Genomic DNA, 14,538 nt, shown 5'->3' with positions numbered 1-14,538 from the left:
GCACTGCGGGCGGGGAAGGGGGTCTGCGCGCTCCCTCCGCTTCAGCTCCAGGCGCTCCCCGCCGCCGCATGGCCGAGGCTGCCGGCTCTCCGCGCCGCCCAGCCAGGGGCAGGAGCGAGGCGAGCGGGGCGGGAGCGGCGAGAGCCCGCTGGCAGCTGCTCGGACAGGTAGGGGGAGCCCGCGGGCGGGAGGGGCTGCCGGGATGGCGGGGCGGGCCGGCGACTCCGCCGAACGGCGCTCCCGTCCCCCGATGCGGCGGCGCCTGGGGCTGGGGCGGTTCGTGGCCCCTCCCGCCTCTCCGCGCTGGGCTATCGCGCCCGGGGGGCGGCGGGCGGCGGGCGGGCGCGGCTTCGTGCGGCCGGTGTCTCGCAGCGCCTGAGGGGCCGGGCTCTGCCCCGGCGGGGGTGCCGGAGGCATGAGGAAGGACGAGCTGCGAAGATCTGCCCGCACCCCTGGCGGGAGGATTGCGGGGAATAGTACGCTGGGGCTTGGAGACGGGTTTGCAGTCGTCTTCTTGGAAAAAACAGTAATAATAAAAATAGATACGTACGTATACACACACACGGCTCTTAAAAGTGTGCCTTCAATGGATCCCAAAAGCAGCCTATGGTCTCAGAAGCAGTGTAGTGGCAGGCAGGCCAGCACCCCCTTGGCACCCAGCACTAGCTTGGGATTTTTAGGCTGTAGTTTGACACCTTCCGTTAGTGCTCCTGCAGTTGGTTATCACAGCTGCTACCCAATTCCCACCCCCCGCAAACTCCCTTTCACGGGGAGTTGGGACGAGACCCCCTTCACCTGGCCGCAAACACTGCTCAACCTGTAGCTGCTGGTGGTCTGGTGGGGCCGTGCCTGGAGGAGGAAGAAGCAGCAAGCGGTTACACCTGTGCTCCGGGTGAACAACAGCTTGTTGGCTCTGGCCTTCCATACTTTTTTGAACCCTTTAGGAGCAGTGCGAGGTTTGAAAGGATTCCTCTGCAGCTGAAGGTATGCGTAAGGGTTCCTTAGTTTCATTAGTTGTTATTGGAGGTGATATTTATGGCTCTAACTTAAATACTTAGTTTTGTGCAGACAGATGCCTGGAGCTGCCCATGGAGAGCCCTCCCAGAAGGCAGAGTGGCGGCAGCTGGGCTGACAGGGGCACTGGCTGCAGTTGGGTAACAGAGTGGGAGGCATGGGGAGGTTAATATTGACCTTTTCTTTGTGGGTGTTTTTGATTTACAAATTTCCCAGTCCTGTTCAACAGGACCTACTTCTGTTTTACTATAAAGCAGGCAATGTCAAACTTATTGGTAGGAATATCAGGTTTGTCTTTGTAGGTTTCTGTTCTAGCAGACTATGTAAGCTGTGCTCTGCAGCTGTGTTAGCTTTTTTTTTTTCCCAACATACTGCCTTTGACATATCCCTGTCTCTTAAAATCATAAGGAACTTTTCATAATGATCAAATGGGAGTGTAGGGGGTGCATGTAGGTATTTGGGGCAAAGGCTTCTGTTTCTTCCTCAAACTACAGGTGTCCATGACCTTTTCCTCTGCAGATTCCCTGGGATTTTTCATGTTCTTTAGCTTTTCTGTTGATTTTTATATGGTACAATGAGCAGGGATCAATTTAATCTTGCTGGTATATCTGAAGTAAAAATCAGTTCTGTACCCTTTACTACAGTGATGCTCGGATCTATCTATGGATTGGGAGAAGGTATCAACCTTCCTTTATATCCATCTTTAAAGGAACACTGTCAAAGTGTTTCTCACAGTGCTTTTAAAAACACTTTTCATACTGCTTATAATAATGCCTTACATGAAATCAGTTCTGTGGTGTTTATATATTGAATTTGCTTTCATTCAATGCATACACAAATTGATTTGCTATGGTAAGGATGCTTGAGTGTGTGCTTGCTGATTTAATTAAGAAAAAAAGCCCTTTTATCAGGTATCCTATGAAGCTAGCATAAAGAACCAGGGGTTTGCATAATTACCTATGTGTTCTTTATCAATAAAATGTTTTATGTATGTACTGAATTTGAAGTTTGGCAATATTTTTAAACTTAGCTTGTCATAATCAAGGAAAATATTTTTTGCTTAAAAAAAATACTAAGTTACACATGTAGTGTACATTTATAAATGACTGGAGTAAATTCTCTAAGGCTGTGTTTTGAGCTCTACCAGTCTATGCAATTGATGGCATTATCCAGTCTGTAGTTTTTAGCAGGGAAGTTAGAGGAATAGGCATAAACTAAGTTGCTCCCCATATATATACACTTTCTCCCTATGGAAAGTTTAATGAAAACTTTACTGAAATCTGTAAGTTTTGTGTATTTTTTACCCTGCCTGTTACCTTCCTCTTGCTCTTCTTCTCACAGAAGTCTTACTCACCTGCTAATGTACTTTAGCTTCCAGATCTGAAAAATAAAAGCTAAAGTGGACAGGGCAGTGGCCTTTTTTTTTTTTTTTCTTTCTTCTTGATCAGAAGAACTTCTAAAACAATTTTTCTTCTGTTTCTGCTCCTCTCTGTGTGAAGGGTGCCTGTGCTACAGATCTTTTTCCATGTTTTTGTTAGTCTTGAATTTGTAAATTGTTTACAGTTGAATACAACAATTTGGTAAAGAAACTATTTGTTAAATAAATAATACACAGTCCTACTGATGATATTTAGAGATGGTGTAGTTATAGATTATGCTGTAGCTGATTATGTAGCAACTTTCTTGCATGTACAAAATACCAACTTCCAGTCAGTGCCATAGAACTCAGCAGAGGTTTGTGGACCATCAGCTGTTCCTGAATTTGGCTTTTAGTGCAACTAGGCCATACGCAAAGAAATACAGGAATTTCAGGTGACTGCCTTTCCCCATATGTTGTTGGTTGTTTTTTTAAGAGAGTTCAAACATCTCTAAGTTTTATAGGGAGTCCTAAATATGATCCTAATATTGTCATTAAATACCGTGGGCCCTGCAATTGAAATCTGTGGTAATATTTTACTAGGATCTTTCTAAAACAGAACACAGTTTGGTGATGCTTTTTTTTGAAATGCCTTGTGTGAAAGAAAGAAATGAAGAAAGAATTGCCTTAGAGTTCTATATTGCTAGGTGAAGTTAGAGAGGAAGAAAAATGCAAGCTTGAGAGAGGGAAAACCGCAAGGTAAAAGTGAGCTTGCATTGTTTGTTTGCTGTTCTTGGTGATTTTTTTCTTTTAAGGAACCTAATTTTTGGAAGAGAATCTTTTATTACAGAACCTAAAATATTATTTATTTAGTTAATATTTGTATGTATGACCCATGTACAAGCTCAACACTTGTGTACACCTGTAAAAATCTTGTGCAGAAGATGGGGCCTTTCAGTACTGAAAGAAGATCTTGAAGAGAGTGAAACAAGGCTTCTGGATTTTTTTAAAAATAAAAATATGCAGAGAAACTTAGCTGACAGTTACTGAGGGAGATAGAGGCCACCAGCCCCAGCCAAAGAACAGTGGTGTCTGGTGATTCTTTCCCCACCATAGTTCCTTCTCTTTGCAATCATTAAAACCAAGAATTGTGTCTATTCTGCTGAGAAGCCTTTAGCTTGCTTTGATATTGGCTACCAGTTTGATAGGTCCCTGGGACATGTTCATTTATTACCGCAGTGTGCAGGAAGTTAGGGAGCTTCGAACTTCATTGGAAGTGATGCCTGTTAGCTGATGCCTGCAAGCAGTTCATGCCTGCAAGTTGAGGCCTGTAACAATTAGTGATAAGAGAAGCATTCCATTATACCTTATGTGGTCATGTTGTACCCAATTGTGTATACCTGGAAGTCTCAAAGGGGAGAATGTTAAGAAATTCTTTTATCAAACAATGTTTAACTTTGTATTTAACAAGGCCTGAGTGATGAAAGCGTACCGAGAAGATACCCTAACCTTGAGAATAGATACATCCTGGCAGAAATGCTCAAATAAGGCAGGTAAGAAAGAACAGCTTGGCTGGACAACAGAGTTGGAAAACATCCAAGGAGAAGAAATTGTCCTCAAAAGACTCGTGACCACAAAAAGGAAAAAAGGAGTAGGGGGCTAACTCCCCAGACAACCACCGAGGACCACCCGAAGGCCCCACACATGCATAGTGTAATTTTGCAACACCAGCATTATGTAAATGTAGTAGATAGGCAGAAAGGTGGAGATTTCATGGAAAATGTATGAATATTCATGTCTTTAAGGTATATAAAGGATGAACTTTTGGTTTAGTTTATGCACGTTAGGTGGAGTGATCCCTTGTGCATCCAGCACTGTAGTAAAGAATGTTTGCCTTCTAAAAGTTCAAACTAAGTCTTAGAGGGTTCTTTTGAGACCAGATTGATGGTAACAGGACATCATGAAAATAGAGAAGGCTATCTTTCAACATCTTCAGAACATCATTATGAGTTTAAATAGGTTTGTCACCTTTTGTTTCTTGTCAGTGGATTATGCTATAGCAGCGGCCTATCTTTGTAGCTTGTAATGCAATTGTGATGCTTTTAGGAACTGACTTGAGGAAGAAAAATATTTTGATCCTTACATAAAAATAGAGTGAGATATAAAGAATGTAACATATTCTTCCTTTGTGTTCTGTGTTCTCAGTTATATTTAGGTTTTTAAAAGATTTGACATGCTGTTGTAATTTTCAGATCTTGGACCTCTTGGTTTGAGTTGGAGGCTGTGGGAGAAATTTTTTTTGAGTACTCAAATGCTCATAAGATTTTCTGTTAACACAGAGAATACATTTTACAGAGTGGATAGAAGATGTCTCTGTAGAACAAAAAACTGGCAAGTGTTGTCACTGCTGGATTTTTTTTTTTTTCCTATTAGTAATGCCTTGCCTTTGCTTTTAAAAAAAAGCCACAAAACAACATGCTTTTCTGAAAATTAGATCTTGGTGGTTTTCTTTAGTTATCAGGTTGGTCCATTTTGTTTCCAGGCATGCTGCTATTATATGAAGGTCTTAATTCTGCTAGTCTTTTAATTTAGTTCACCTGTTTTGCTATTTTTGTGATTTGCTTTATGTGTGTATTTTTCCCATTGTGTTACAGAAGTAGAAGAAACAGTGTGGACAGCACACAGCCATTTTTAATAGTTTGATGAAAATGCCTGTGCCTTTCATATGCTGAGACCTGCCGATGAAAACAGATCCAAAAGCAATAAGCCTGATGTATCAGACCTGCTATTAGAAACTAACAGCATAGCAAATACAATTGCTCTGCTCACATATGTAGTATTTTCAAGTATCCTGCAAAATAATAGGTCATGGCACCAAATTGTAAGGCTGTTGGATGTGAGTGCATTTCCAGTTAAAGCATGGTCAACAAAGGTGGGGTGCAACAAAAAAATCACTGACCCTTTATTTTGTTGCATGCATCCCGCATGCACAGCTTCCATTTCAAGTTTCATAATTCTGGAGAGCTACTTCTAATTTGACTTTAGATTTAGCTCTGGTTGGCAAAAAACTAAATTGTGGTGCTCTCCTACTCAATAGAGCTATTCCTTGAAGCTCTATCTATTTATAGTGATGAGTTTATTTTTTTTTTCATCACTGTGGACTGCTTATGCACCTTCATTTTAAAAATCCAATGGCAATTATTTATGTATTCTGTCCAATGTTAGGAGAAAGAAGTTAAGAGCAGGACATCTCTCCTTCCATGTCACTGACCTAAAGAATAAGCCTTTTTGTCTGGCAGGGAAATGCTAGTTGTCTTCTGTGCAATGATGTAGCACAAACGGGCTGGGTGCCGGGTTTTCCTGTACAGTGGAGTTGATACCTCACTCCCCAAAGACACGTTTGAGTGCAGCAGACTATGCAGGACAGAGAGCCCATGTTTTCACTTTCCTGAACAAGTGGTTTTAATCATTTAGCTATTACACAAAATGCATATGGCCACATTCTGCTTCTTTCACTACCTTGAATTCTTCAGTCTCTTGGTGCTGTCAGTGTATTTTGGGGATCGTGTAAAGGCTGGCTAATGCATTGGTCCCTTTACAGGGCCCTGGTAGAGGAATATGCAGTTGTGGCATCTGAAAGTCTGGGGCCTGGGATAGGTGGCAAGTTTGGCAGCAGTTCTGCCAGTGTCCAGCAGTAAACTTCTAAGCTAGGAAATAACCTGAGTGATATGTTTGCCAGGGAGACTTTTTAATCTATAGGGACAGTGAGCACCACAGAAAGTTTCACAGTGGTAATGGGAGGATAGGGAAGAACTCAGTCTGCCTCTAATTCTGGCATGGGTTTGCTGGAGCAGCAGTTAAAAAAGCAACTTTGTACTTCTCAACATGTGTCCTTATGAACACATTACATTTGCTTTACAGTTACAGAGATATATATATTACAGAATCGCAGAATCACAGAATCGTCTAGGTTGGAAAAGACCTTGAAGATCATCCACCCTTAACGTAACATTGACAGTTCCCAACTACACGATATCCCTCAGCGCTATGTCAACCCAACTCTTAAACACCTCCAGGGATGGGGACTCCACCACTGCCCTGGGCAGCCCATTCCAACGCCTAACAACCTGTTCTGTAAAGAAATACTTCCTAATATCCAGTCTAAACCTTCCCTGGCACAACTTGAGGCCATTCCCTCTTGTCTTATCGTTTATTACTTGGTTAAAGAGACTCATCCCCAGCTCTCTGCAACCTCCTTTCACGTAGTTGTAGAGGGCAATGAGGTCTCCCTTCAGCCTCCTCTTCTCCAGACTAAACAACCCCAGTTCCCTCAGCCGCTCCTCGTACGACATGTGCTCCAGACCCTTCACCAGCTTCATTGCCCTTCTCTGGACACGCTCAAGTCATTCAATGTCCTTTTTGTAGTGAGGGGCCCAAAACTGAACACAGGAATCGAGGTGCGGCCTCACCGGTGCCAAGTACAGGGGTAAGATCCCTTCCCTGTCCCTGCTGGCCACGCTATTTCTGATACAAGCCAGGATGCCATTGGCCTTCTTGGCCACCTGGGCACACTGCTGGCTCATGTTCAACTGGCTGTCGAGACATAATAAATTGATAACCAATTCTATTTATGTCTCTATTGAGACATAATAAATTGATAATCAGTTCCCTTGACCCCTACCATCAGTACCACTGTTACTTTTTTCAAGGTTGACATACTTGGACTGGTTATTCATAGCTGTTAGCTAATAGCATAGCTATTATGGTTGATTCCAGACTTGCATCTTCAGTTAAATAAGCCTGTGCTTGTTCTGTTCTTGAAAGTTTTATTTTTAATGTTTGATTTGTTCTTCACTTCAAAGGTTCTGAAGAAAAAGCACTTAAAAGATGTGCATCTCCAACAAGTGTCTGTGAGAAGGTTTGCATCGTTCAATCTCTTTTCAGTAGAAGACCAGAATACAGAAGAGGAAACTGGGACCTGGGTTCAGTATAAAAGCGTCTTTTATCCTGAGTATAGTGTGTCCTTAAGGTAACCATCATTTAAGTTTTAAGTACTTTCGAAGATCTTGTACAGGCCTTAAATATAAAACTCATTAGTCAGTCTTCCAGTGTTTTGTATAACTAGGGCATAGTTTACAAATAAGCTGTTAGATGTTATTCTTAGTTGTTTGTTACAGTAAGCAGCTTGTCTGATTTTTTTTCAGTATGTTTCACTGAAGTGCCAGAGCTTGAATGAAAATACTGATGATTGTACCTATAACAGAATGCAAATATGAGCATTTATTTTGTATTTCTAATAGTTTTCTGTTTTGACATTCTTCAGATATAAATAGGATGTAAAAAAACTGAACACATTTACTTGTAATCTTAATAAAAATTTTAATGACATGATGTTATTCATAAAGTTCTAAAAGCTTTTTGCTAGTGATCTATATTTTATTCAATTTTCTTCTTAATAGTTCTTGTGAAAATGATAATTTGGAAGCCAATTTGCAAAACAAAAGAATAAAAAATTTCCTCTTCCTACAGAAATGATTTATCTCTATTGAAGAAATCTGTTTTGTATTAGAGCAGGTAAAACAAATGAAGATACTTGTATTAAAAAAACCCAAAGCCCCCACAAAGATAAAAAACCCCACCCTTCTGAAGGAGTGTTAAGGAATTCTCAGTAACTTGAGCAAAACAGAAAAGTTTATAGCTCCCATTTATTACTACTAGGGTTTGGGGTGGTTTTTTTGTTGGGTTTTTTTTTTTTTTTTTTCTTCTGCTTTGGTCTCCTTTTCCTTGTTCGGTTTTGTACATATCTATAACTTGGTTTTGCCTCAACAGGTATCATTGCAACAGTAACTTAAGCATCTCTGAATCAATACTTGTTTTGCAGCCCCTAATTAGCCCTGCTGAGGGTGTCGGATTTTGCATTCTGAGCACAGTAGAGGATATTCTGAAGAGCCTGAGTCATCAAAATTGTGAAGTGCATTTTTATTTAACTACAACCTTTAAATTAAAGTCCGTCTTAGAAACTAAGATCTAACGCAGACAAGTGACCATCATTAGCTGTGACATTTCTACAAGGTTATAAAAAAAACCAAGAAGAAAAAAATCAAAACAAAACACCCCCCCCCACCACCACCACTACATGCAGGTTGTCCTAAATTTGCAGCTGGGTGAAAGGTCAAATACAAAATTGTTTAGAGCTTTATAAAGCCTCTATTTTTCTATTTTCCAAGCTTATTGACACTAAAAGGCTTCAAAAGAAACTTTCTATTTGAAAATACTGCCTGTTTGTAACAGACATAGGTACAGTGTTTTTTCTGTGTATGAACTTTTCTAGTGAACTGCCAGGGAATGCTACAGATTCATCCAGATGCTCACAGTCTACCAATTTTCTTTGTGCACTGTCTCTATTCTCTGGCTTTAGGTCTTCAGAGGCACACTGGTAACAGGAAATGTAAGGCATTTAGGTAGAATTTAGGCTGAGCAAGTCTGCAATCCTTTACGCTGCAGTCCTGAACTTCTTAATTCAGTTGTCTTTGTTCACTATCCTAGTTTGCAACACTCGGTGTCACTTACTTGATTTACTAGTTATGGGAGTTTTAAGGTGGGAGGCAAGCCAGGGTTCACCTCTGCCAGCAGCACAAGGGGATGTCAGGCTGATCGTGCTCTGACATTTGACATTTGTGCACTCCTGTTTCCATCACTTCCCAGGTCATAATTTCATTTAGTATTTTTTATTTGGCTAATAGTAGTTTCATTAATAATAGGACAGAATTCAAACTGGACTGTAAACAAGCATGTTTGTTTATGCAGGATTTCATTACTGGTGATCATTATATAGTATTCTAAGCATGGAGATTTTTTTTTTTACCTTCTATGATCCTCTGAGCTTAGCCAATGGAAATGTACAGTTCCTGTGCTGGAGCAGGCTCATGTTGGGTTTCAAAAACTATTGAGTGGAACAGGGAGATTGTTTCCTGGTGGGGATTTTTATATTTTTGCTGTATTTTGTTCCTTTCTAGAAGATACTTGGTGATCTATAAAAATGGTAATCACTGATCATTTTGAAATGATGACCAGAACTTACACTTCTATATTAAAATGTTTTCTCTATATATTGAAGCAGTGGCAATAGATGGCATATACTTTTTGTTTCAGAATATTGCAGGATGGTGAAGAAAGGAAGCAGAAAATACTGTGTATTTTGCCAGGGACAAAGTACAAATACCTGCAACAAAATCCACATTACCATAAGTGTATATTAAATAAAGTTTCTTCTCTGTTTTTGCAGAAGCAGTAATTTAAGAGGGTAAACGTAACAGTTTAACATACATAACAGTTTAACATACATAACAGATCAACAGTTCTTCTTTTGGAAACTTTTGTATCTAGAAGATAAGAAATCTGGTAGTAAGCATCCTGGATCTTTGATAACTGTTCATGTCTTGGAAACTTAAGTTTCCTCTGTATGTCTGACAGTCTTCCCTTCATTTTTCTCTTCCCATTGGTAAAATACGAATTATCATAATTTTCATAAATAGAAGCAATTTTAACAAGATAACAAGAACATATTATTAGCATATTATTAACCATAACAAGAACATCAGTCAGGTAAACCCAAAACAGTGTGCTTGAGTAGGATAACCTCTTTATGTATCTTTTTGTCACAAAAAAGATGTTGCTGTGGCCCCTCTAAAGTCTTGACAAAAGTGCTTTTGAATTTTCATCTACATCTGTTTTCCTTAAGCATTAACATCTTTTGGGGAAAGCTCATTGCGTATGTTGGATGTTAAAAGGGTTGTCAGCTAATATCTTGACAAGACTAAATACTTAAGAAAGTTCATAAGGTTGTTAGTGGCTTTTGGCAAAGAGTCTAAAGGTCAAGCTATATCAGTTCAAGGGCTATCAAAACTGATCAAATTGCATATTCAGATATGCTATGACCCAGCTGGAATTACTGCTCTAGAGGGACTTGGGGACCAGTTTGTTAGGCAAATAGAAGCTTCAGTAGGAACCACCAGGCATGTGCATGCTTTTCTGAATTTCTCAGTGCAGCTTGTTTTAATAAGATGCTGTTTTTCTAACCAAATTCAGGTTGGATTCACGTTTGGGAAAAAAGACCTTACACCATGTTTTTCTGTCACTGGTTTATTTCAGAATAATTCTTAATAAATCTTCCAAAGCCAGAAGCCAAAAGCACCAATATAATGCAGTTTTTGCTTTAAAAAATTATGCTGGATTTTGACTAGATCCTTGAGGTGACAACATCATTGACTCATTTTAAAAATCCCCATAACTCTACTGGTTAAACAGGGATCTCTAGTATGCTTAATGAAATGTAGATTCACAATACATGGTAGAAGGTGGTCTCTTGAAGTTTGTATAGGTACTAAGGTGCTTCACAGTACCTCTGGGGTATGAAAAAGAGCATCTGATGAATGTGACTTTTGTTTGCAGTGAAAGGTGTGTCGAGATGAAATTTCTTGTGTTACAATCCATAATCTCATTTGATTAGTTTAGTCTCATTTGGATTTGTACTGTATTTGATGATCCTACACGCTACAACCTTGTCTTGATGATATGAATTGGGTGGCTACATAAATGGAATTGCTCTCTAGTGTTTGCAATTAATGTTAGTTAAAAAATAAATCCCTGAACTGACAGAGAGTCAGCCTGGGAATTGGGCTGAATGTTTATGGCAGTCTGACGTGGAGAATGTAGACCTATTCAGTCCAAGCTGGAATCTTGCTGCAGTTTTCACATTCAGATTTGGATACAGTAACCTAAGAACTCCAGTCTGCAGGTAAAAAATGAAACTTCATTTTGAGTGAAATTTCTTGCAGGCTTGAAGTGGAAAAAGATGTCTTTCGTTACAAAAATTACGTGGCCTTCTGGGTATTTTCTCCATTAAAAATACATTTTTATTCATTAAGCTTTCATATTTATTTGTTAGATTTGTTCCAAGTTCTTTTTAACATTGGGGATATTTCACTTTGCTGTTAAAAATTATGCATGTGCTAAATACTTGTTTTCTTGGTGATAGGAAGATATAGGGTAAGTAGAGACATTTAAAAATGTTTATTTAATATTACATTTCTAAATCCTTCTGTTCGTATTCAGGAATGTGCTTTTAAATTTAAATTTTGTATGAATAGTTCTAGCAATGAAGTGATTATAGATCATAAAGATGCAGTGTCTCACTGTGGATATGGTGTCTGTCTTTTAGACAGGAAAATTATTCTTTTATTAGAGTTAAAAAGGAGCAATCAATATCTTCAAATTTTCTATTTCAGGATATGGATTTACTTTAAAATTGTAGGCTCATTTTAAGCAATTAGAGAAGAAATAAGTTATTTCTGTGGTAAAATATTTTCCATTGATCAGTCATTTGGTGTTTCAAATACTAAAATGCAGAACTGAAAAGAACAATGTTAGCAGCTTGGTGGAAGGGTTAAGTCTTTGTAAAGAGTGTTAAGTGTTCTTTGCAAGGTGTCATGCCTTTATTCTGAATGTGAATGAAAGAAATGATTAGATTATTCTAGACCTTTGGTTTAGAAATGTGAGGAATGTTATTTGTGGCAAGTGTTAGAAGATGGGTTTGGAGGAAATTCCATTGGCTATTCCTGTAGGATATTTCTGCTAATAACATTTTGAAGTTGTAATGAATTTTTATTTTAGGGATAGACATAAAAAATGAAGGGAAGCAGATTTCGAGGAATATTGCCTACTCCTTATGAACAATTTGTGTGGGTATGATAAACTTGGTTTATTCCATTTATTGGGTGCTGAGTGACAACGTATGGATTTAGCAACATAAAGGCTTGGCCACAGATAGGAGGAAATTGAGGAAAGAGCTAAAAAGTGATTTGGTAACATACTGCTTTCATTCACCAATGAAACCAAGACTGTTCCATCATACTGCCCAAGACGTGTATTTGTAAAAAGAACTTGTAGTTAAAGAAGCCATAGTTTTGGTTTCTTACCATATTAAGGTGAGATCTTGAACTGGAGCAAAAGAGGAGTTACCTTGTTTTGCTATGCTCTGGCCCAGGAACATTTGATCAGGTAACCAAGTTTGCAGATAACTGAGATTCTTACTGGGCTGCAATGACAATTGATGGTGACACTCAGCAAGCCTTTTTGTAAAGTACCTTTAGCAGTAACTTTTTTACCCTTACCCCATCTTTCATTTTCCACAAATATTGTAGTTTTGGTTTGTATCCAGGTATTTTATGGAAATGTAGTCTGTCTTAGTTTTTGTAGGTTTTTTAAGTTTACTGTATGTATTTAGTTATTTGTATTATTTTTCCTCATTCAGTTGAAGAATAATATAAAAGGAGGAACATAGTTTTGTTTCATTATGGTTGATGAAAAGCATACATTAATAGGGAGCTACTGAAGGATTATTTTTACTCTGCTGTTTGCAGCTATTTATAAATATGCGGCTATTTATAAATACATATAGAAGTCTGCCACTTGAGTTGCCTGAATTGGAGAGGAAGGAACATTAGTATATTTTCAAGATACCACTCTCTCTCTTACTCTGACTTTATGTCCAAGGTTGATTTATTCATAGTCCAGAGTAAGCAATTTTGCTTTGCTTCACATGAGGAGAAACATGAGTTAGTTTATCATTCATAGATTTGTCTTCCATAACTCACTGCCTCAGCCATAGAGCATACTGTACCTTGAAGATTTATTTTAAGAACACTGTAGATCAGATTAACCACGCTGGCCTGAAGTTCACTTTCTCCATGATGCTTACCTGTACTTGTTTGAAGTACTTTACTGATCTCGGCAATCACAGCTTTGAACTTCTTTGAAGTCCTTTGAACTGTACAACATTCATGACATATTCCAAAGCACTAAATACTGGTGTTCTTCTATGTTTTGAGATGCCTGTGGAAATTTATGGGGATTTTGGGGTTAGGGTTCAACCACAAGCTTCTGTGATTCCTTACCTTGACTTTCATAATTCAGTGCACATGACAGTTACAAACTTTAATGGGCAGTTTGTAAGATGTGCTGTGGAAGGCTGTGACTATGACAGGCATTCATAGAAAGAAGACATGATGTGTATTGGCAGTTTCCTCTGGGCTCGGTATTGGAGGACCAGCTGCTGGGATGGGACAATGAAGCAGCAGCAGTTACAAAACTGTTGTGGGGTTATATGCAGAGCAGTGGATCCCAAACTAGAAGTTTCAGGTACAAGACTGAGTAGCGTGATATTTATGGCAGAATTTGGATTTAGAGAATACCTGTATTTACAGGTGCATGTAACTTCTGGTCTGCAAGTCAGAGCTGTGATGGAAAAGAGCTGGGGAGTACCTGGTGCAGAGTTTGTCTGCAGGCTCTCCAAATAGTCTTCCAAATGAAGAAACATGTGGCTATTGGTATCTGGAAGTGTGTCTCTCTGAGCTCTCCCTTTCACAAGTACATTAGCTGTTGTTTTCCTCAGTCCTAAAACTTGTCTGCAATAGAAGTAATGGTCAATTCTTCACTGTTTGGGTTCCCTAACTGTTAAATGGTTACCAGTGAAATTTAAGTGCCTCTTCTTTAGCCTGGTGTAGGGAGAAAAGGCTTTATCAGCAGGAAGAGGTATTTTCCTATCATGCTAATTGACTTCAGAAGATTCACTATTACTAATGTGGAGTAGTCTTAAAATAGTCCGTAATGGTAATATAGTTAAGACCTGAGATGTGATTTTTGAAGTAAATGAGAGCGGCTTTCCTATCCAGAACACTGTTGAGATAATGGCTACTCTTCTCATTCTAGGAGATTGAGCTTGCTGCCCACTTCTGTTCAGTGAAGGTTTCATAAGGTGATCAGACTAAAGGAAGCAGCACTGTGGAGTGGGCATCTGGAAGACTGAGGAGAAGGAGGGGGTCCCTCATAGCAAAGCTGAATGCTTCTCATCATTAAATTATGGCTCACTTATGTGCTTGCCATGAACAATATTTGTGAAAGCAAGAAAGAGATTGCTGAGACGGAGAGTTAGAGACTTCGAATGTTGCAGGCAGCCAGAAAAAGGTGTCTGTACAAAATGCCTCTGCTGGCCAAGAGAGCAAACTGTTGGGGTGTGTTGTGTATGCACTTGGATGCCACAAGCTTTTGGCCACTGGATAATAAATGTAACAATATGTTTGAAATTTGTGTGTGTTGATTTTAATTAT

At 39.3% G+C, this 14,538-nt stretch overlaps 1 protein-coding gene across 1 annotated transcript in view; it reads left to right on the top strand.

Moving 5' to 3' along the window:
• The first annotated feature begins 24 nt into the window (after positions 1-24).
• The window catches only part of CAMKMT (calmodulin-lysine N-methyltransferase), a 222,272-nt gene continuing 207,758 nt past the window's right edge, over positions 25-14,538 (top strand). Inside the window, exons 1-2 of the mRNA XM_074863564.1 lie at positions 25-167; positions 7,234-7,400. Coding sequence (XP_074719665.1) covers positions 69-167; positions 7,234-7,400 — 266 coding nt within the window. The 5' untranslated portion in view covers positions 25-68. The remainder of the gene's footprint in view (positions 168-7,233; positions 7,401-14,538) is intronic.

This window comes from Strix uralensis, chromosome 3, assembly GCF_047716275.1.
Source record: "Strix uralensis isolate ZFMK-TIS-50842 chromosome 3, bStrUra1, whole genome shotgun sequence".
Lineage (NCBI taxonomy): Eukaryota > Metazoa > Chordata > Aves > Strigiformes > Strigidae > Strix > Strix uralensis.
Note: the sequence above shows the minus strand (reverse complement) of the source record. Positions and strands in the feature narration are given on the sequence as shown.